The sequence below is a fragment of the Polypterus senegalus genome, chromosome 9, assembly GCF_016835505.1.
Source record: "Polypterus senegalus isolate Bchr_013 chromosome 9, ASM1683550v1, whole genome shotgun sequence".
Taxonomy (NCBI): Eukaryota; Metazoa; Chordata; class Cladistia; order Polypteriformes; family Polypteridae; genus Polypterus; species Polypterus senegalus.
The window spans coordinates 78,505,114-78,529,968 of record NC_053162.1 but is presented as its reverse complement, the minus strand read 5'-3'; the positions used below and the strand labels follow the sequence as shown (position 1 = coordinate 78,529,968).

The following is a 24,855-nucleotide window of genomic DNA, read 5'->3' as shown; positions in this document are numbered from 1 at the left end:
CTTCTTCCACCAGTCCAGTGGATTTGCCTCACTATCCAGCATGGGGGACACCAAATAGCTTCTCATCTCTGCACCGTTGTCTGTCGTAATGGCTGAAAGTTTTTCTTCCGCGAGGTCCCATTCAGAAAGCATATCTTTCAGACCTTGCGCAATCATATCTGTTGTGTGATCGGCTGGAAAATATGCCGTCTCAAGGCATCTCTGGCGCAGCTTCCAATCGTCGTCAATGTAGTGCAAAGTAAGGCTCAAGAATGGGTCCATCGTCCTACTTGACCAGAGATCAGATGTGGCTGCAAAGTGCTGAACATTTTTCAGTTCAGCAGCTACATTTTTACAACATGTCTTGTACATGTCTGGCAGTGCAGTTTTAGAAAAATGTGATTGCGATGGCACAGTGTATCTTCTGTCGAGTTTTAACGAGGCGTTTAAACCCACTTCACTCCACTGTAGCCAAGGGAGTCATATCCTTTGCGATGTAATAACAAATAGCGTCAGTTATTTCTTTCCATCTTTTGAACTCTTCTCATACTGTGTGGCATTTGTGAACGCTTGTGTTATCGACATCTGCTTTGCGGAGGCACTTGTTGCTGGGCGCTTGTCAGTCTCTTTTTGTTTTTTTTTTTGATCCATGCACTGTTCATATTCAGTAATGTGATTGTGCTTCAAGTGTTGAAACAAATTGGTGGTGTTACCTTTGGGCGTCGAAAATGTTTTTCTACAGTGTCTACATCTGACTTCATTTTGTTCCGTGTCATCCTTACTGAAGCCAAAATGTGTCCAAATGATGGAGACTGCGTTTTTCTTTGGTACAAGCTGCTCTTGTTGCTCAGTTGTGTCAGTGTTTAAGCTCTCCATGCTCGACATGTCAGAGGAATAACGTAACGGAGCGGGGTCACGTGACTCCACACGCAGTAGTGTTTTTAAAGGGAAAGTAATTGAAATAATCGACCTGGAAAAATTTGATCGATTATAGGTTCTGAATGTCGATTTCAATTACTTTTTGTTTAAACGCCCAGCCCTAATGTATGTATGTATACAGTAATCCCTCCTTGATCGCGGGGTTATGCGTTCCAGAACCCCCCACGATAGGTGAAAATCCGCAAAGTAGAAACCATGTGTTTGTATGGTTATTTTTATATATTTTAAGCCCTCCTACACTGTTAACATTATTAGAGCCCTCTAGACATGAAATAACACCATTTAGTCAAAATTTTAAACTGTGCTCCATGACAAGACAGAGATGACAGTTCTTTCTCACAATTAAAAGAATGCAAACATATCTTCTCTTCAAAGGAGCACCATCAGGAGCAGAGAATATCAGTGAGAGAGAGCGCGTGCGCAACAGAAAAGCAAACAATCAAAAAATCAATATGGCTGTTGGGCTTTTTAAGCATGCAGCACCGCGATAAAGCAGCCGCAAAGAAGGGAGCAATGTGAAAGTAGTCTTTCAGCATTTTTTAGAGTAGCCTCCGTATCTTCTAGGCAAACAGCCTCTGTGCAAACAGCCCCTCCGTCAGGTGCAGAGCATGTCAGAGAGAGTGAGAGAGAACGAGAAAAGCATACAATCAAGCACCGCTCGGGAAGCACATCGTATATCATTGAGGAGTTTTAGTTAATACGTAATACATGCTCTGATTGGTAGCTTCTAAGCCATCTGCCAATAGCGTCCTTTGTATGAAATCAACTGGGCAAACAAAGTGAGGAAGCATGTACTTTAAATTAAAATTGTCTGCAGATATCCGCGAACCAGCGAAAAATCCGTGATATATATTTGGATATGCTTACATTTAAAGTCCGCGATGGAGTGAAGCCGCGAAAGTTGAAGCGCGATATAGCGAGGGATCACTGTATATCTTTTAACTAGCAAAATACCCGCGCTTCGCAGCGGAGAAGTAGTGTGTTGAAGAAGCAATGAAAAAGAAAAGGAAACATTTTGAAAATAACGTAACATGATTGTCAATGTAATTGTTTTGTCACTGTTGTGAGTGATGAGTGTTGCTGTCATATATATATATATATATATATATATATATATATATATATATATATATATATTTACACACACACACACACAAACATATATATATATACATATCTATACATATACACATATATATATCTACATATATATACATACATATACATACACACACATATATATATATATATATATATATATATATATATATATATATATACATACACACACACATATATAAACATATATATACATATACATACATATCTACATATATACACACACAGCTATTTCAGATCAGTGCAATACGCTGCTTGTTAAAACGGATAACTCCCGCTCTTACGCAAGTCTGCGTGGATATTATGAACTATCAGATTTGTTCAAGTTCTATTTAAATTTTAAATAGAAGGAATTTTTATTTAGTCGACAGAAATATCTTTGGTAGGAATGGTAAAACAGACAGGAATATTATTCGTGAATAAATCAACTCAAACCTTAAATAACTTAAAAGAACAAACATTCAAATTTCTTTACTCTTATGTAAATTTATATAAAAATAAACTTAGATTTTAAATATCCCAAAAGATTTTGCTCTCCATAAAAATATATCCTTTCAAAATTATACAAATTCAAATATGAACATGCTGCATAACAAAACCTGGAAATATAAATAAAATGTGTTCCTTTCAGCAATAACAAATCAAATCATTCAGTTGTCTTTGCTCATATGTCATTTTAGAGCTGGACGCCTGGCATCTTTTTTTGGCAACAGGTTCGTTTATGTTTGGTGTGAGGTTCTGTGTTGTGGAGATTCTCAGGATGGATTGCAGGTGCTCATCAGTGAGGCGACTCCTGTGTGCTGTTTTGTTATTCTTTATCACTGAGAAGAGCTTCTCACACAGATATGTGCTACCAAACATGCACAAGGTTCGAGCCGCATGTAGACGGACTTTTTTTGTTCTTCAAAGTCACCAAAGCGCCGTGCAAACTCAGTGCGCCGGTTTATCAGCAAAGTGCGATTTGGGAACACCGTAGTGACGACTTGGTTTAACATTACTTGGCAACAGGGAAAGTTGCACTGGTGCATTTGTGTCTCCCATAAAAGCAACTTCACTTGAAATCACTTTGTGATTGTGCACGGGTAAAACGTCCGCTGAAGTGTCAGATTCTTATTTAATTCTTCTGCTTTCTGTATCTTCTGCATTGCATTCAGGTCTTTCAGCCTCACTGATGAGCACCTGCAATCCATCCTGAGAATCTCCACAACACAGAACTCCCTGATGTTTTGTCTCATAGTGCCGTCTTAGATTAAATTCTGTAATTACAGCCACATTAGCTCCACAAATGAGACACACGGGTTCAGTAAACATATACTCAGCCTCCCATCGGTTTTTAAAGGCTCTATTTTCAGAATCAACTTTTCTCTTCAGCATCGTGTGAGCTAGCTTCGCAATAACTTGCAGCATCATAAGCTAGACTTGATTAACGCGTAAGTGTTAGGCAAGGCAGCTGAAGCGCTGCATTATGGGATCTGTAGTTTATTGTGTTACCAGCGCTTCATATACCCGGCCATTAATAACAATAATACAGTATATAAAATGATCTCGCAGGCTGGATATAATTACACGCCGGGCCGGATGTGGCCCGCGCCCTTGAGTTTGACACATATGGACTAAATAGAACTTGAAAAGATATATTTTTCAAATGTGATCGCGCAATTCAGATAGAGTTGACGCGCACTACAGCCTGCATGCCTCAATAAGTCATCCTCCCCTCGCTCTTACTTTTTTACCGTTCATCTAATGAATACACTGAGTATGGCTTTACCAAAACAATCATTGATGGCGAATAAAGTATCCATTATTCGAGTATGTAGATCGGGATATATATATACATATATATATACCAGCGTATCGCAGCGAGAAGTAGTGTGTTAAAAAGCTAGAAAAGAAAAGGGAACATTTTAAAAATAACGTAACATGACTGTCAATATACAGTATTTGTTTTGTGAGTGTTACTGAGTGTTGCTGTCATCAATGATTTGATTATCATTATTTCTTTCAATCAGGTTCGTATTTGTAGGATGTGTTGTGTTCAAGTTACATTCCGTGTTTGTCAATCGCTGTAAAGACGACAGGTTTCATTCATCGATTCGTTTCTTACTGCATCAATAAACAGCTCGTCTTCTTCTTTATCCGAGACCTGACACACTGCATGCACGGGTTTTTTACACTGTCTTCCTTTAGCGGGACATTGACTTTTTCCACCGTGTGCTTTGTTTCCACAGTAGCTGCATTTATGAATATGCTTGTATGTATCAGACGCTTCATATTTTTGCTGCCTTTTCAATTGTGTAATTCGGTTTTGTTCAGCTCTTTGGAACTGTTGCTTTTATCTGTGCACTGCGCCAGTTCACGTGAGCCTCGGTGTACATGCATCGAAGGTTCCCAGCTGTGCTGGTGCCATCTCGTGCTATGTCCATGGCTGTATTTAATGTTACCTTAGTCCTGGCACTTAAAACTTTTTCTCGCAGTTTCGCTGAGTTTGTGCCAAACACCACGCTGACCATCTCATCTTCCTCTGCATAAGCACAGTCCTTAACCCGTGAATATTTAGTGGGAGTTTGCTATTGGATTGCCGCTGACGGACGGCCTTATATGGGCAGGCACTAAATTACAAACGCCAGCGCAGCCTGTCTATGAACTTAATTTAAAGTGTAGGTTTACATCGTGCTTTGTTTCAAGTAGCAGAACTCATCAATATGGTTGTATATGTCACTCGCTCGCTTCTTATTGTTTCGCTGCCTTCTCAATTATATAATGCATGTTTTCTTCAGCGCTTTTTGGAGGTCTTCCTGATTTTCTATGTACTGCGTGATTACGTGTGAGGCGTGATGATGTCACACGAAACTCCCCCACGGCGTTCAAGCTCATCTCCATTACAGTAAATGGAGAAAAACAGCTTCCAGTTATGACCATTACGCGTAGAATTTCGAAATGAAACCTGCCCAACTTTTGTAAGGAAGCTGTAAGGAATGAACCTGCCAAATTTCAGCCTTCCACCCACACGGGAAGTTGGAGAATTAGTGAGTGAGTGAGTGAGTGAGTGAGGGAGGGAGGGAGGGAGGGAGGGAGGGCTTTGCCTTTTATTAGTATAGATTAAACTATGCCAATATCATCCATCATTTTGATTAAACTACTTCCTTTTAATCTCAAACCATCTTAAATGAGGACTTTTTTTTTTGGTTTTTGATTTGAAAATTTTGATTTCAGTCCATGAATGAGCCACAAGTTACATGGTGTTACATCAAAAGAAAATTTGTTTTGCCTAGTGACTTTTGTTTTTGTGAATTTGTGTAGTATTGTTAAGAATATCAAGCTATATGAAGTAATTACATCTGTTCCCCTTTCTTTTGAAAGGTAGTTGCAAGACGATCAGATCTGAAGTTAATAGTAACGTCAGCAACCATGGATTCTGATAAATTTGCTGCTTTCTTTGGGAATGTTCCAATATTTCACATTCCGGGAAGAACTTTCCCAGTAGATATTCTCTTCAGTAAGGTATGTTTTAATTGTTTTTTTTTTTTTTTTTAAATATATATATGAATCTAATCATGGTACTGGAGAGCCGCAGTGGCTGCAGGTTTTGCTCCAACCCAGTTGCTTAATAAAAAGCACTTATTGCTAAAGTAACACTTCTGCTTCACTTTAGTGATTTTGAGCCCTTATTGCTTAATTTTGTCTTAAACAGCTATTTTAATTGCTCCTTATTATCAATAACATGCAAATGACAAGAGAGAGCAGCATTTCTCCATTTAGCTTATTTACATTCGTCCATTTTAGCCTTCAAATCATTTGCATGATAGAAAGGGAAAGAAAATCTAGGATATGAGAATGACCTGACATAGCAGAGTTAATTTAATTTCATAGCTTGTTAGTGCTTTATTGGCAAGAATTGCTTTCTAATTAAGCAACCAGGTCAGAACAAAAACCTGCAGCCACTGCGGCTCTCCAGGACTGGGATTGAGGACCCCTGAACTAGTCTGATGTTATATACTGCTCCTGATGCAAGTCCAACACGTTTTGTTCATCTGCTTTAATGTAGGTTAGAATTGAAGGCTTCTATAAGAAGACAAAAGAAGCAATAAGATTTAGGTTTTCTGATGCAATATTTTCCTTAATTGTTTAACACTAGAATTACCAGAGCCTACGAAAAAACTCGTAATTCCGTCCCACCTTAAATCGCTTCTTAAATCCCTTCACACCTCTCCGCCAGTGTCCTTTGTCCTCTAAATGTGCTGTGATAAAGAGAAGCTAGAAGCAGCCGGCTATTCCATCCCCCCCACCAATTTAGAACGTGCACGAACTTCTCTCAGCTCATGCCTTGATTGAGTATCTGGGAGTGAAGTGAAGTTTTAGAGTGGAAATAATAGATCGTTATTTGGAACACACGCATTTCATGTCTGTTCCGTTTCTACAGTAATCTGTATAAACACATTGTTAAAACAGAAACGTTTTTTATATTCTAGTAGTAGATGACAAAATGTAGACATAAACTATATAATGTATGAAGCCTGAAGTCCAAATATCAAAGAAACATTTTCACATGAGGTACAAATATAACACAATAATTGCGCTTTTATTCAAAAAATATAACTGCAGAAACAAAAAGCCTCCTTAACATGCGACATTGACACCTGACACCCGTTTATTGTAACTGCTTCCGTGGTGCAATAGAATCAGTTCCCGCCTGGGAATCAAAAGGTCGCGAGTTTAATCCTGCACCACTCCGTTTTAAGAAGCAAACTGCTCTTAGTCTTACTATTTTAGAATAAAAGCATACATTTGATTTCAGTCTTTAACAGCCGGTGCAATTTATGATCCTTGTAAAGGTTAGCTTTGTTTTTTTTTTAATTCACTTTTTATTCTCTCAGTCGCGTTCAGAATCAATCCATACAACCCCATCTGACACGGCTGTTTTCACATAAAGACGCCGCTTATAGCTCTGCAGTGTACCACGATGCATACTAACGCCCCAAAGGGTTTTGACACACAACGCTGGCTTAAGCTGCCGCTTTGTATCTCACCGCCACTTGATTTTCTTTTTATTCAGTTTTATTGAGTGTTCCTGCCTGTCCCCGCATGTTGCTGTATGCTGTATGCTGTTTCTTTTGTACTCCAGGACATGCAGAGGAGAGAATGGTAAAGAGCAGTAACTTCGGCGCTATATGCAATCATCAGACACTCCCCATCTGCATGTTGTTTTGTTATACTTTTACACCAACATATGTTCCTGTGTTTGAGCATGCTCAAAAAATACATGTGTAATGCCACGAAAAGTGCACGCAGACACTTCATTTCGCAAACAAAACAAGTGCACTTTTATTCAAGACTACCTGTATAACCGAAGAAAAAAGAAAGCAAGTTACAGTAGGCGATTGATATGACAGCTTGCATGGTGCAATGCTAAGAAGTGCTGATTTTCATTCCGTGCTATATAAAATCATCACATTCAAATATTAACATTTCCCACACACCCAAGGACCGTCCTTCCTACATTTACGACACGTGTACTTGTTGCAGTGCACACACCTCTCTGTGCTATGGTTCCTATTACACTGAATGAGCACCTGACACTGTACTTTCTTCCCTGGGGGAAGGTCCCACATCAGAGAATTTCCAGTTCCTGCATAAATTCACACCCGATCTAACGCTGTTCGTTTTCAAATAATATCGCATTAGTGCAATGATGTTTTCACATATATTGTCTCTTTCTTTCAGGTGTGTAATAGAAACCACAGCATAGAGAGAAGTGTGTACATTGCTTCTTACAGGAAAAGGCGATGGAAAAAGTGCACTTGAATAAAAGTGCACTTTTGTTATACTTTTACACCAACCTATGTTCCTGTGTTTGAGCGACACGGGCAGATGGGGAGTGTCTGATTATTGCATATAGCGCCGAAATTACTGCTCTTTACCATTCTCTCCTCTGCATATCCTGGAGTACAAAAGAAACGGCATACAGCAACATGCGGGGACTGGCAGGAACACTCAATAAAACTGAATAAAAAGAAAATCAAGTGACGGTGAGATACAAAGGCGGCAGCTTCGCCAGCGTTTGTGTGTCAAAACCCTTTGGGGCATTAGTATGCATTGTGGTACACTGCAGAGCTATAGCGCGTCTTTATGTGAAAACAGCCGCGGTCAGATGGGGTTGTATGGATTGATTCTGAACGCGACTGAGAGAATAAAAAGTGAATTAAAAAAAAAAAACAAAGCTAACCTTTACAAGGATCATAAATTGCACCAGCTGTTACAGACTAAAATCAAATGTATGCTTTTATTCTATAATAGTAAGACTAAGAGCAGTTTGCTTCTCAAAACGGAGTTGTACAGGATCGAACTCGCAACCTTTTGATTCTCAGGTGGGAACTGATTCTGTTGCACCACGGAGACAGTTACAATAAACGGGTATCAGGTGTCAATGTCGCATGTTAAGGCGGCTTTTTGTTTCTGCAGTTATATTTTTGAATAAAAGCGCAATTATTGTGTTATATCTGTATTGGTTTTTGTTGTTTGTTGATTTCCGAAAGTATTTAATGCAATTATGGAATAAATCAATGCATGTATTTTTAGTAGAGATAATGCTTTCTCTGTTCCAGACACCTCAGGAGGACTACGTTGAAGCTGCAGTGAAGCAAGCCCTTCAGATACATTTAAGTGCAGTGCCAGGAGACATTTTGATTTTCATGCCAGGTCAAGAGGACATTGAGGTATTGTTTTAACAGTATTTATTAATTTTGTATGGTCTAGATCGTATTAAGTATTAGACCTTAACCAAAAGTAGTAATTTTAAATTTAAATACCGTTTTAAGCTTTCACACACACACATATATATAGATAGTACTGGTTACCTGCATACAGTATTTTGCAGGTAACCAGTACTTGCAAAATAATTCAAAGTGTCAATGAGAATGGTGTCCTACACAATCCAAAGGCAATTGGAAACTGAATGAAACTCTGATAGGAAGAGATCTGGCAGACCCAAAGATTCAGGAACAGTTTGAAAAAAGCAAGTCTCAGTTTTTACTATGAAGAAGAGACTTTGTGCTGCAGGTTTGACAGGGCGAGTGGCAGTATGAAAGCCATTCCTTAAAGGACAAAATAGGGCCTTGAAATACCGACTGTGGACTACTGCAGACTGGAAGTAAATCTTTTAGACAGATGAATCAAAATTTAAAATCTTCAGTTTTTCATGCAGGATGTTTGTATACTGTTGAGTTGGTGAAAAGATGGTTCTTCAATGTGTGACACCAACTGTCAGATATACAGGAGGAAGTGTGATGATCTGGGGTTATTTTGCTGGCATTCTGAGTCAGAAGGGTTACCACAGTTTGACTGTTACATCGTCAAAAGGTGGTTAACTTTGATGACTTAAAAATTTGAATAAAATTTTGTACACTTAATGATTGTTTTGCTTTTTTTATTTGACATTGCTTATTTGTTCTATGCCTTGATTTCTTGAAACATTAAGACATTAAACTGTATGCATTTCCATAAAAACTGAAAAAAACTGAGGTGTTCTAAAACCTTTGACTGGTAGTGTATATGTACTTTTGTAACAGCTATTTAAATTTAAGAGGGGTAAGATCATTGTGCGTCTGAGAAATTCCAGAGCAAATTGAGCGGAATATCTCCACTACACAATGTGTGGCATTACTGGGTAGCTAACTACGGGAAATGACTAGACATTGAACAAGGCATTAAGGTAACGCAACAGACCTGGGCATAGCCAGAAATTAATTTGGTGGTGGTTGTACAGAACAGTAGCCAGGCCGTCTTTGACTCAATGCAAGCTTAAATAAATGCATCGCAGACAATTAATTGCCATACTATGTACTGATTTCTGCAGGGGTACTCTAGCTGTGTTGCTGTTTTCCTTCCTTCTACCATAAATGTGTTTAAGTTACATGTATAACATAAACAACATAAGAGAAAACTGAAGAACAAGCATTGATGTTCCATATATGCAGTGATACATATTGTGACTCTTGTGTTTTTGTTTTTTGTTTTTTTAGGTTACATCAGACCAAATTGTTGAGAGACTCGAAGATCTGGAAAGTGCACCACCACTTGCTGTTTTACCTATCTATTCTCAATTGCCCTCTGACTTGCAGGCTAAGATCTTTCAAAAAGTAAGTCGCTGTATATGATTGTTTTATTTCTTAGGAGTTGTTCACTTGCACTCTATTGTAGCTGGTATATTAGCTGTTTTTGCACTATGTCATTATAATGTAATTTTTTTATCACTTTTATTGTTTCAGGCTCCAGATGGTGTACGGAAGTGCATTGTGGCAACAAACATTGCAGAAACCTCCCTGACAGTGGATGGAATCATGTTTGTCATTGACTCTGGCTATTGCAAATTAAAGGCAAGGGAATATAAGCACACTATACAAAGCTAAATTTGAGGTTGAAGAAAATATTAAACAGCCTGTGGATTAATTCCTAACTTAGATTAATGTGGAGTTGGGTTTTAGTTTTATTGCTAATGCTTGACCAATGCATTGTTATTTTTGAAAGAAAACATAAGTGAGAGTTGCACACAACCCTGGCACACTTTCTTATACTTAAGTAAAAATTACCACTTGCCTTAGGACATTCAGAAGTATTTGCATATTGGGTTCCATAAAGCCTAACCATTGCAAAACTGTCCAGAAAGAAGTATGTTCAAATTTGCTTTCCTGTTACAAACCTGAGACTTATAGTGTTTTGTCATGGAACTCACTTGGGATGAAATATCAAGTTATTCCCTTGTACATGAGAAAAGCACAGTCTTTAGAATGGCGTCATCCAAGATCTCCTCTGAAGAAGTTGTTTAAGATTACTCCTTTAGCATGGAATAATATTGCCACTGTCTTTTAGTATGCAGCAGGGGGGGGGTTGGTATATATTATGTTGAGTGGTTAAGCCATTAACTTTGATTAGTAATTTAAAGTTCTTAGGAAACTGCAGAAACATTTAATTAGAGTTGAAACAAAACCTTTGCTGAAATTCTCCTTCTACATTATAACTAATGAGTACATGTAAGTTTAAAAATAGAGATGTGGTTAAAAAGCTCAGGTGGACTGTTTTTCCCTATCCACCCTACAGCACAGGTCTTGCTATCTCAGATTTCCACCTCTTTGGAGCCATCAGAGATGCCATCTGTTGGAATTAATTTGGAAATTATGTTGAGGTTAGTAAGAAGTAAAGAAGTAGCTGTAAGTGCTAGTTTAGGAAGGATTTACTGTACATGCTGTTTTTTGTTGATGTATGCATTGAATTTGATGGGAGATTATCTAGAAAAATAAGGAATGTGGCAAATGCATTTAGTATTTGAGTATATTCGAACAATTCAATAATACTAACAATCAAATATTTTTTGCCAAAAATTCTGTGCAGCTTGTGTCTGCATGTGAAATAAAAATATATAGTGCCTCTTGGTCCCTTTTGTTGCTTTGTAAGGTCTGTGCACCCTTGATCTTCATAAAATTGCAGTGTGAGTAGACAAGACCTGTTCACCACTAGCAGCTTAGATTTATATAATGCAAGAACCCTATTCTCCTAAGAGTGGAAAGTCATCTGGTTGTTTAAAATAAAAAACATACATTATTTTTTACAGGTGTAAAATACTGTTAAAATGTTTCTTCTTTTTTCTATTAAAATTAATATACTGATACTTTCTCTAATTGTACCTAAAATAAATACCTCTGGCTACGCAAAATTGAATGCACAAGTCTCTAATGTGTAACAGCAGTAGAAGACGTTATTTTACTATTTTTACATGTTAAGTGCTAGAAGTGTTTAATATAATGTAAAACTAAAGTTTAATAGTATCTTTAATTGTTCCTAATCCAGGTGTTTAACCCCCGGATTGGCATGGATGCATTACAGGTATACCCCATCAGTCAGGCTAATGCAAACCAAAGAGCAGGCCGAGCTGGTAGAACAGGTCCCGGTCAGTGCTTCAGGTAAACTTTATTAAACATTTTTTATACAGATAGCATACAGTATTTTGCAGGTAACCAGTACTGTTCAAGTTTTGATTTTAGTTAGCTTGAATTGATTTATGGTTCTTAAAAAGTGAAAGATGCAATAATTTATTTCCAAAGACAAAGAAAAAATCTACAGAACTGAAAAAGACTAGTGTAATCTAATGTGGAACTGGCACACACAGTATTTGATTCTGAAAAGCACTAAAAGCCTAGAGCAATCCAAATTACTCAAGTGAACTGTGCAATTACGGGGACAGCTTAAAGCCACTATTAAACTCTAAATTTTATTTAATGAACAAATTAATATGATTTGACTTTCCTTTATACATGTATCTGATAACTGTTCTAATTATGTCACTCTCATAGTCATTGCCTTAGATGCACTCATGACTTTATGATTAAACAGGTTTTTAGTCCACACTCAGCCTTCTGAAACAGATCCTCCAGTCAACAGGAAGTAATATATCATATACTGAGGCAATGTCACAAGTAGATTATAACCTTTGTGATAACATCGACAAAAAACATGTTTCAAGTCAATGCTTTGCTTCTTTTTATATTAGAAAGAGGTGTGAATGTAAAACACTTTGTGCTGAATGGAAACGCGCATTGTAAAAGATGCTTCAGTATCAGACAGCTTTAAAAATTTCATTTAACTTTATGAACTATTATGAAGTTCTTTGGCCTAGAACTGCATTTCAGATGACCAAAAAAATGAATTTATGTGTGATGGTCAAATTGAAAGCCACTTGCTTTATATGTGTCATGTATGCTTTTATGGGTACATTCCCATATTGTGAAAATTAGTAACTACCCAGACATATGTCAGATACCCTCACACTACTTTTATTTGTTTTGCATTTTGTGAAATGTCCGTGAATGCACAATATCTTGATATAGGATTGAGTGAACTCACTTTAAGGCAGTTTACAAAGCACACAAATGCAGTATCATGCAACAAAATTGTAAGTGCATTTTTTTTTTTTTATTTAAGCGGATAACTTCAGGTACAGTGGAACCTCGGGTCACGAACGCCTCGGAACACTTACAAATCGGGTTACGACCAAAAGGTCTGCCAAACTTTTGCATCTGTTCACGACCACACACTCTGGTGACGAACAAGCCAGTTTCCCTTCCGGTTCGTATGTGCCGATGATTTCCGCACGTGTTCAGTCTCTCCCTGTGCATTCACTGTGTACTCTTTGTGCTCTATTTCGTTTCCCTTCCGGTTTGTATGCGCCGGTAATTTACGCACGTGTTCAGTCTCTCTACCGGTGATTTACACACGTGTTCAGTCTCTCTATGTACAGTACATTGTTCTTGGTCAAACGTGCATCGCACAGAGGGACTTTACCTCAAAACTGTAATCTCCTCTCCACACAGCTTCCTGCTCACTTCTTTAATGCCAGAACTCGAATCATGCAAGGTTAGTTTTCTTGGTTGTTTTTGGTTAGTTTTTGTATAATTTAATTATTTTTCAAATGTTAATTTTTTTCCCTGTGCTTAAAACTCTTTTATATTTATATATATATATATATATATATATATATATATATATATATATATATATATAAGTGTTTACAGCGAGCGGTTCGTAAGACTGTAGCGTGAACTCTTGCATTGTTTGTTTTCTTGGTTGTTTATGGTTAGTTTTTGCATAAATTAAGGATTTTCTAATGTTCATTTTTTTTCCCTGTGCTTAAAACTCAGTAAAAAAAAAAAAAGTGTTTACAGCAAGCAGCGGTTCATAAGGCTGTAGCGTGAACTCTTGCAATGTTAGTTTTCTCTGTTCAAGGTTTTCTCAGTGTTATTCAATGTTTTTACATTTAGTTTACTACTAGCAAACTACCCCCGCTTCGCAGCGGAGAAGTAGTGTGTCTGAGACATCACACACTGCATGCACGGGTTTACCTTTGCCAGTCCTGCAAAGTCAGTTCACGTGAGCCACTCGGAGCACATGTGCTATCCTGTGCGATTTCACGATGTCCACGGCTTTATTTAATGTTAGCTAAGACCCGGCACTTAAAAGTTTCTCTCGCAGTTTCACTGAGTTTTGTAAGTAAGCTGTAAAGAATGAGCCTGCCAAATTTCAGCCTTCTACCTGCACGGGAAGTTGGAGAATTAGTGATGAGTCAGTGAGTGAGTCAGACAGTCAGTCAGTGAGGGCTTTGCCTTTTATTAGTATAGTTTACACTGTGCATTCTATGGTATAATTAACTATTTTTGTGCTTAAAAATCTTTAAAAAAATATATTTATATACAGTTTGTACGGTCTGGAACGGATTAATTATATTTACATACAACCCTATGGGGGAAATTACTTCGAGTCACGACCAAATCGGGTTGCGATCAGAGTTTTGGAATGAATTATGGTTTTGACCCGAAGTTCCACTGTAATTGCAGAAAATATTTTAATACTCTGGCAAAGGAGCTATAAACAAAGATCAGAGATCAACATATACTGTACCCGGAAAGATAATTTAGTAGGTAACACCAGTTATGTAAATGATGTATAAAAGCCAGGAAAACCAAGCATTTTTTTGTTGAGTACATTATGGTGCTAAGAAAAATATCATTTTCAAACAGAAAAAAGAAATCTGCTGCAACAGAAACCTGAATGAAAAGTTACATTTCCACAATTTGAACTTTAAACTAAAACAGGACCCGGTTGTCGATCAGTCTCTAAATGAAAAGTTTATTTTGACCAGAATTAGTTTTAGTTTCTTTAACTGTAAATGAAAAATACATAAAAACAACAGAATCATTACCTAATGTTTTCGTTTCATGTGTTAAATGTCTTACCTTTATTACTTTTTTTTAGGTTATACACTCAGAGTGCCTACAAAAATGAGATGTTAACCACGACAATTCCAGAGATTCAGCGGACAAACCTGGCCAATGTTGTTCTTCTGCTGAAGTCTCTCGGTGTTCAAGATTTGCTGCTCTTCCACTTTATGGATCCTCCTCCAGAAGATAACATGCTAAATTCGATGTACCAGCTCTGGATTCTGGGGGCTCTTGACAATACAGGTATTATATTGTAGCTTCTATTAACTGACTTTTTCAGTTGTATACGTGTAGCACGAAATAGATTAATTTACCTCAATTTTTAGCATTCCCTTTAGAGTTAACCAGTAACCACTGAAATTAACATCACTTCAATATTTCTGTTTTTTAGGAATTTAATTTTATGTCTGAAAAGCAGTTTCCTTTTTGTTAAGTGCCGTGTCATAATCTATGCTATATTTCAACTGTTATGCTCTGCCTAACCCACCTAACCTTTGTTATTGTAGGTGGTCTGACTCCCACTGGCCGGCTAATGGTGGAGTTTCCTCTTGACCCAGCTCTCTCTAAGATGCTGATTGTTTCTTGTGACATGGGCTGTAGCTCGGATATCTTAATCATTGTATCTATGCTGTCTGTTCCTGCTATATTTTATCGTCCAAAGGTATTTTTGAAGTGAACCGTACACTTTTTCAATCTTGACTTAAATTGTTCTAAACCTTTTCACATTACAATTTATAAATACTTTTCATATTTCTTACTACTGTCCATAAATAATGGTCTTTGATACAATAATGTAATATTATGTACTTAAATATTGCTTTACTATAAAGTGGCTGAATAATTATTGGTACTATGGATAAAGGTAAGCAGGAAATATATAAAATAAGCAGCATAGTTAATAATCTTTTTATGCCCAAAAATGAAAAAACTAAAGCCTTGTATTTTTAATACAATAGTTTGAAAGCAAATGTCTCTAGTGGAGTGATCCAAATCATTCCTCTCAACCAGTACTACTAACTAGTATCCTGAGCAGAGAAATGATGATGACAGCAAACAGGTTTTTGTTTTTTATGAAATGTTATTCAAAAAGTTGCTATACGATTGTAAAAAGACAATCAATTGATAGTTTAGGATACGTCTGTCTAATTTCAATAGGGTTGTTACAACACAATTTTTCTGAATGTTTTGAATATTGTATGCTTGCTGGAATAGGCTCCAGCTGCCCTGCAACCCTGGCCTGGATAAAGTTAAGAAAATGGCTGGGTGATTGTAAAGTTATAATGTACATAGTCTTTCTGTTTTCTTTCAGTTGTACTTATTAATAAAAATATGTAATAACATTATCCCTTATCAGAGGTTTTTCTTGTTACTGGTGGCTAATATGACAAGGTACCAATTTCAGTGATGGGCTGCACAGACCTAAAAATCTGAACTGCCATTATTTCAGTTGTAGAAACATGCCATCACCTGGTCTGTACATTTGTTGTTTGTATGCCATTTTTTTAAACCAAAGAATCACTTAATTAAATTGAACAGAAAATTAGTGACAGAAAAAATATGCTAACAGTATAATTATAAAAATGAATACATTTACACCTAGTACTAAAACACAATTTTTCTTTTTTACATTCAATCCCAATATGAGGTTGTAGTTGCCATCAGCTTTCTTTTTAATGTTAGTAGCTTTTTTTGTCATGTTCACTAGTTTAAAGCAGCAAATACTATGTAAAACTTAGAAAGGTTGTATATAAATAGATAAAACTAAAACACATTATGACACTATTGCAGTTTCATTTGTATTTAGCAATAATATCCCTGGATTTTGGGAGATTGAAGTTTACTGTAAAAAAAAAATGAAATATTATAATTAATAGTACTTATTTCTGTTGATAGGGTCGTGAGGAAGAGAGTGATCAGGTACGCGAAAAATTCTCTGTTCCAGAAAGTGATCACCTGACCTACCTGAATGTATATTTACAGTGGAAGAATAATAACTATTCAACCATCTGGTGCAATGAACATTTCATTCATGCTAAGGCAATGAGAAAGGTAAAGTATAAAAGCAATAACTCTTTCATAGGGACAATATTGTCCCATTTAAAGCCTTTGAAAGTAAGATTGAATTTATATTGAACTATTCACAATTGTTGTACTGTAACTGTATCAGTGCTTCAAATTAATCACTATTAGATTAATTTGTACCAGTGAGTTTTTTTTATAACTCATTTAAAATGCTGAAGTTAAAATGGTGTAATTGATTTAATGAAGGCTGCACTCTAAGCTTTTCCAAAAAATATCTGCCCATCTCAACATAAGCAGGGTGAACCCATTCTCTTTACAGCATTACTGATAAACATAAATTAGTTGCAAATGTTATGTAAAACATATGTCTTTCTTCGGTCTGTAGAAAAAATCCTGTTTGCTATGAAAATCATTAATAAACTTTAAAAAGTGAAGGATACCAGAGAATTCCCATGCATGAGACCTTAAATATAGCAATTTTTTTTTCTTGCTGCTAGATTTGACCTCAAATTCTGAATTCTTAGCTCTTAGCTAGTTAAAATATTGCAACCTTCTTATATTGTATGATTTTGTTTGTTGCTGATATGCATATTATTCGTTTCTAAGAACTTTATAGAAAGACTGAAATAAATTCTTGTTCAAGCACACATTTCTTTGTGCATCATGTATTAAATGTAACTGTGTATACCCGTTGTGAAAGATTTTTTTGGCAAAAAGCACACATTACAAAAGGATTCTTTTACCTGTTCTGCTTTTATGCACTTTTTTACAAATTCTCTCACTATCATAGTGAAATAGCCTGAAACCATTACATATTAAATTAGCTTTTTAAAAAATATATGTGCATTGTAAGCCACAGCCTCTTAAGTATTCAATGGAAACTGTGACTACAACTGTAGTTTGTTAAAGAGTAATCCTTAAAAATCCTGCTTGATTGTTTATAACACTGTTTTTTTGTAAAATGCTACTGTGACAGGCTGATTCTTTGTGGTCCTATTATGGGAAGATTCTGTAAGCATTTCTCATGTCCATCTTGAGCTATGCTGTCTAGATGGAATATTTCAGATGTTGTCTCTGTCACTCAGCCTGTCCTCCCTGCCACTCTTCTGTGTTGTCACAATAGGGAGACTTAATAGCATTCAAATGCATGAAAAAACAGTCAAAAGTTGTGCAGCTGCAGCCCTTTCTATTATTTCTATTTTAGAATTATATCACTGCCTTGTCAGTTTCTATTGTCTATTCACTAGGATCGGACCCATTGCTGATTCATTCATATTGCATACTGTATTTTCAGTTCTCACCAAATATTTAAAGTCCAATCATTTTTGTAAAAGTACAATTGATTCTCCCTGCTTGCTTTAGTGAGAGCCGTTGGTCAAGACAAACAATATTCACCCATCAATCAACTTGTCAACACACATAACAGACTTAGAGTAAATAATAGTAAATTACTGGCAGTTTAAACTTTTGCTAGGCTTCAAAAATATTAGATTTCAGATTTAATCGACCTTTCATTCTCAGGGCAGTAACAATATAAAAATATTTCTCTGCTGTATACTCGGTAGCAATTAACCAACCTTACCAATGAAAGTCACAAGATGAGACAAAGTGAAGCGCACTAACATCCAGCACTACAATTCTGGAAGAATGTGTAGTCTGCATATACAGTGCTGAACGCATTAAACACATATAAAATTACAATATTAAGTAAAAATCTTCACAGCAGAACTGTATTGTTTATTAGCTGAGTTACTCTGCTTCGCCTGGGAAATTTCCTAAAACAATTGGTCTTGGTTATAGTGCTGAATGTTAATCAAATGTATCGGACGTAGTATGTAAGTAATTGAACACTTTTCTGCATAAAGTATTTGCTTCCCCAAGAGGATGTCATACCATACAGTTTTCTAAGCCCATTGTGGGGGAAAGGAAGCTGAAGCCTAACCCTAGCAAGCATAGGCAATTAAAACTATTTCTATAGTAGCTATATTTTTATTTTAAAGATTAACAAGATTAAGTATTTTTAATAAATACTTTTATCAGAAATAAGTGCACACATTGGCTAGTTGCTATTCGATGTAAATAAAAGTTTTCATCTCTTGTGCAGTTGAACAGAATAAAAAGTAGCCTGTTAATCCTGTGATATGCTTCTTGACCAATAGGTGCTGCTGTTGGTTCTAATATTTTTGGTCTCTAAGAAACTCTTAATACTACTAATGAGAACAGCATTATAATAAAGATATAAGCAATGCAATTTGCCAAGTGGGCATGATTTTTGAACAGTCAGGGCACCTGGCTTGGATTTAGCTAGAAGGAATACTGGGGATTCTAACACTGATTGTAAGTATACAGAAAGAAAGATAAGAAGACCCAATATGAATTGTGCTTTCATATTATTTGTCTAAGAATGGTAGAGTACTCACCTATTCATTAGCTGAGAGTAATTTATGTCATTGTCTGAAGTGATTATGAACCCTTTAAAAAACATACAAACAACAACAGAACTTTATTGCCAATATGATGCTTAATTTCTAATTTGCAATGTAAATTTGGCTGCTTATAAATAACCTAGTCTATGTGTGAAATCATCATTAGTGAGTTGTAGTGTGTTTTTTCTTCCCACCCCCTCATATTCTTTCTTGAGGAATATTTTCACAGCAACACTGTTATAAAGCATGTTTCTCTACATCCTCATTGGTATATTCTTCAATGTGTTAGTTCATAAATTTCACACTTAGTTCATAAATGTGTCCATTCCCCACATTGGACTTTCATATTTTATTGTTTTACAATGATGGATCATGGTGAATTTAATTAGGCTCTTTTGACAGTTATAATAAAAAAATGACTCTTATATGTTGAAATGAAAACAAATCTTAATTTACTGATCTTGAGTATAATTATTACATACAAAGTAAGTGATTGCCTGAGTATTCACCCCTTTCAATTCTTTAGTTTATAGAGGCACTTTTGGTGTTAACAATACCCTTGAATCTGTGTGAATAGCTCCCTGCTAGCTTTAAACACCTATACACTATAGTTTTTACTCAGTCTTATTTGCAAAACTGATCAAGTGCTGGGGACTGTAATTGAACAGATGTTTTCTGGTGCACTGTGGATAAAAAAAATAGGATAGGTAGATGAAGGTTTGGGGGAGTACTATTTAATGAAAAAAATCATAAAAGAACAGTAGACTTAAGGAACAAACAATATAAGTAAATAGAACTTTCTGCACTATTAAGTTAAAGAGTAGAATTTTAGCAGCCTCTTGTGAAAAGAATTAGAATCAGGAGAGCAAGTTGTCTTCCCGGACTCCTCTGGTTAAATCACATCCTGCTTAGTGGCATTCTGCTTTTTATCTTGGTCAAGCGGAAGAGGGAGGACTTAACACTAGAATTACCAGAGCCTACGAAAAAACTTGTAGATCCGTCCCACCTTAAATCGCTTCTTTAAACCGTTCTCACGTCTCCACCAGCGTCTTTTGTCATCTAAATGTGCTGATAAACACAAGCTGAAAGCAGCTGGCTATTCCATCCCCCCACCGACCGAACGTGCACGAACTTCTCCCAGCTCATGCCTTGATCGATTATCTGGGAGTGAAGTGGAGTTTTAGAGTGGAAATAATAGATCATCATTTGGAACACACTCATTTCATGTGTGTTCCATTTCTACAGTAATCTGTGTAAACACATTGTTAAAACAGAAACTTTTTCATATTTTAGTAATAAATGTTACAAAATGTAGGCATAAACTATAAAATGTGTAAAGCCTGAAGGCCAAAGATCAAATAAACACTTTCACAAAAGGTTCAAGAATGTTACAACAGCTTCCAGTAAGATTTCGTCACTGAGAGCACAGCAGACTTGCTGCACCTCAGAGACCTGAGTTCGATTCCCCGCTGGGAGGAAAGTGTTATTTTATTTATTTTTTTTAATCTTCGCCGCTCTGCCTGCCTGCAAGCATCTGCTTTCTGCGTGCTGAGGCGTTTTTTTTTTTCTTAAGTACATCGTTAAGTTTAAAATGTCGATAGCGGTTATTTCTGTTGATTAATTCATGCTTTCATTCATTATAGCTAATACTGTTATCAAGTGGTCGCTGTTTTTGCTTGTTGTATACAATCTATCTAGCGTCTTTATCTGCACTCTCACTGCCCACTTGCCTGCATGCAGCGTGTGTCGATTGATGTATGATTTAATGTAGTTCTTTTTGACAATTCTCCGAGTTGTAAAATACATATACATCATATATAAAACGAAACTACTATATAGCTAATACTGTAATGTATCTGTCTAGTGCCTTCTCTGTCTACCTATTATATAAGTGTCTTCCCTATCTATCCATTTATCTAATGCCTTTCACATGTGAATGTACTCTCACTGCCTGCTTGCCTTTCTTCAGAACCTGTCATATAGTGCCTTTCACATCTATATATCTATCTGTCTATCTATCTATCAACTCCTGTCTGTGCATTATTCAGTGATCTGTCTGACAGTGTGTGTCTTACAAAACTTAAAAATAAGAACAGTTATAAGGACACTTGTTCATGTTAATTGCAGTCTCAATTGTTAAAAAATATTTTAAAAGGAGCATCCCACATGAAAATATAACGATCTCATTAACTGACAGTGCATACCAGTTTATAAATTTTATGTCTATTTGAGGTTAAAAAGAAAATACATTAAATCATATATCAATGGACACATGCTGCACGCAGGCAAGCGGGCAGCAAGAGTGGAGATAAAGACGCTAGATAGATTGTATACAACAGGCAAAAATAGCGACCACTTGATAACAGTATTAGCTATAATGAATGAAAGCATGAATTAATCAACAGAAATAACCAGGATCGACATTTTAAAGTTAACTATTTAATTAAGAAAAAAAGAAAAACGCCCCAGCATGCAGAAAGCAGACGCTTGCAGGCAAACAGCGCGGCCATGGTTAAAAAGAAAAAAAGTAACACTTTCTCCCCAGTGGGGAATCAAACTTGGGTCTCTGAGGCACGGTAAGCCTGCTGCGCTCTGAGAAGCAAATCCTAGCGCTACGCCACAGAAGCTATTGTATTATTCTTGAACCTTTTGTGAAAGTGTTTATTTGATCTTTGGAAATCAGGCTTCACACATTCTATAGTTTATGCCTACATTTTGTAACATTTATTATTAAAATATGAAAAAGTTTCTGTTTTAACAATGTGTTTACACAGATTACTGTAGAAACAGAACACGCATGAAATGCATGTGTTCCAAATAACGATCTATTATTTCCACTCTAAAACTCCAGCAGTTGAGTCACTCCCAGATAATCGAACAAGGCATGAGCTGGGAAAACTTAGTGAATGTTCTGCAACGGTGGGGGATGGAATAGCCAGCTGCTTGCTGTTCGTCTTAATCAGCACATTTAGAAGACAAAAGACGGTGGCGGAGAGGTGAGAACGGTTTTAAGGTGGGCCGGATCTACGAGTTTTTTTCGTAGACTCTGGTAATTCTAGTGTTAAGCTGCCATATTGAGGCATATGGTGAAAAATATTTCCTGTAAGATTTTTTGAAAATAATATCAATAAGAAAGGAAGCATTGCCATATTCAAAGTAATTTCAATTGGAAAGATTAGTTGTCAGTTAGGTAAAATGAAAGTTTGTACCTTTTTATGGACTTTATAGTGCTAAAGAATTTGCCTTTGAAGACACTATGCAGTGATTTCTCAACACTATTCATAGTGTGCAACTTATTTGCTCTGTTGCCTCCATTTCTTTTTTTGTTATTATTGGGAAAAGTAAGAAAAGTATACAGTTTGGAAATACTGTGCATCCGGAAAGTATTCACAGCGCATCACTTTTTCCACATTTTGTTATTTTACAGCTTTATTCCAAAATGGGTTTAATTCATTTTTTTCCTCAGAATTCTACACACAACACCCCATAATGACAATGTGAAAAAAGTTTACTTGAGGTTTTTGCAAATTTATTAAAAATAAAACAAAATTCTCTGGTCTGATGAGATATAGATTGAACTCTTTGGTGTGAATGCCAAGCATCACGTTTGGAGGAAACCAGGCACCGCTCATCACCAGGCCAATACCATCCCTACAGGGAAGCATGGTGGTGGCAGCATCATGCTGTGGGGATGTTTTTCAGTGGCAGGAACTGGGAGACTAGTCAGGATAAATGGAAAGATGACTGCAGCAATGTACAGAGACATCCTGGATAAAAACCTGCTCCAGAACGCTCTCGACCTCAGACTGGGGCGACGGTTCATCTTTCAGCAGGACAACGACCCTAAGAACACAGCCAAGGTATCAAAGGAGTGGCTTCAGGACAGCTCTGTGAATGTCCTTGAGTGGCCCAGCCAGAGCCCAGACTTGAATCTGATTGAACATCTCTGGGGAGATCTTAAAATGGCTGTGCACCGACGCTTCCCATCCAATCTGATGGAGCTTGAGAGGTGCTGCAAAGAGGAATGGGCGAAACTGGCCAAGGATAGATGTGCCAAGCTTGTGGCATCATATTCAAAAAGACATGAGGCTGTAATTGCTGCCAAAGGTGCATCGACAAAGTATTGAGCAAAGGCTGTGAATACTTATGCACATGTGATTTCTCAGTTTTTTTATTTTTTTATTTATCCATCTCTCCTTCTCCTGGTCAAAGATGTTAGCATTAAGAATATAAGGTAGCAGCAAAAGGTGTAAGGTCAAGTCCTTCCTATGTGGGAACTTTTATCATTTCTCTGTGAGTGCAACCACAGTGTTTTAAATACACTGGAGAAATATATTGCCACTGCTTGGCTTTAATGTAAACAGTATGAAAAGGAAAGTAATGTTGTTAGTGAAAAAACTTTGTTGATTTAAACATAATTGAACAATCCAAACAAAAACGAGGGATTCAACAGTATATCTTTTAAAGATTTGATGCCTTTTACACACTAAATTTACCATTTTGTCTTTGTACTAATAGAACATTTTCATGCCTGCTTCATTCAATCCAGGTTCACTGGATCCTGCCCTAAGCCTATTCTAGCAACACCGAGCACAAGATGCTCCTGAAGTTTGCAACCTTAAATTTGTTTGTTTGTTTGTTTCTTCTAAATTTTATTTTGAAATCATCATTGGCTTATTAATATTTTAACTCAGATGTTACCATTTTTGTATTTCTTTGTATTTCAGGTTCGAGAAGTCAGAGCACAGTTGAAGGATATTATGGTTCAGCAGAGGCTTAGCCTTGTATCTTGTGGTTCTGACTGGGATATTATTAGGAAATGTATATGTGCCGCATACTTTCACCAAGCTGCCAAGCTTAAGGTAAAGATTCACTGTATAAGAAGCAAAGAATCATTGTCCTTTATAAATGAAATAGGGAAATTGTCCTTCGAGACAGTGATAAAAAACATCTCTTCATGTTATTTTTAGGGTATTGGAGAATATGTGAATGTGAGAACTGGAATGCCATGCCATCTTCATCCTACCAGTGCACTTTTTGGAATGGGATACACTCCAGATTACATAGTCTACCATGAACTGGTTATGACTACTAAGGTGAGCATTGACTTTTATGATATCATAGAATAATAGTATAAAGACAACTAGTAATGTAAGCTTGCAGGCACTTTCTAATTGTGCATTATTACTCATTCTGCCAAATGCTTTTCTAATATGCTATAAATTTTAACTAGGCATTTTAATTACATTTTAGTGATTAATCATTTTTATAGTATATTGTGCATTCCCTGTTTAGGACTACCACAAGGCATTTTATAAAGCTTTTCAAGTACATAAAAAGTTTAAATGCTACAATAACCCATAGTGTCTGATAAAGGTAAAATTCAGTCGATATTACTGGTTTTAGAAAGAATTAATATATTTTAATACAATGCAGAGTATTTAGATAAAAGCATAGCTGCTAGTACAGGTTTTAAGTGAATGTAGTCAGATCAGTTTAGGTTCTATACCTGTTTTTGTACAATTTATTATTCCCAAAATATAGCTTGAAAGGTTTTGTGACAGGCTCTTTGTGGTATTTGCCAACCATTTTTACACCATGCTGTT

General features: G+C 36.5%; 1 protein-coding gene across 3 annotated transcripts in view; it reads left to right on the top strand.

The window, feature by feature from the left end:
- Window positions 1–24,855, top strand: part of dhx38 (DEAH (Asp-Glu-Ala-His) box polypeptide 38) — a 122,485-nt gene that overhangs the window by 54,929 nt on the left and 42,701 nt on the right. For all 3 annotated transcript variants that reach the window (XM_039763328.1, XM_039763329.1, XM_039763330.1), the window contains 10 exons: window positions 5,398–5,538; window positions 8,640–8,750; window positions 10,056–10,172; window positions 10,302–10,409; window positions 11,878–11,990; window positions 14,836–15,044; window positions 15,308–15,462; window positions 16,695–16,850; window positions 23,977–24,111; window positions 24,220–24,345. In XM_039763328.1, the coding sequence (XP_039619262.1) occupies window positions 5,398–5,538; window positions 8,640–8,750; window positions 10,056–10,172; window positions 10,302–10,409; window positions 11,878–11,990; window positions 14,836–15,044; window positions 15,308–15,462; window positions 16,695–16,850; window positions 23,977–24,111; window positions 24,220–24,345 (1,371 nt within the window). The remainder of the gene's footprint in view (window positions 1–5,397; window positions 5,539–8,639; window positions 8,751–10,055; window positions 10,173–10,301; window positions 10,410–11,877; window positions 11,991–14,835; window positions 15,045–15,307; window positions 15,463–16,694; window positions 16,851–23,976; window positions 24,112–24,219; window positions 24,346–24,855) is intronic.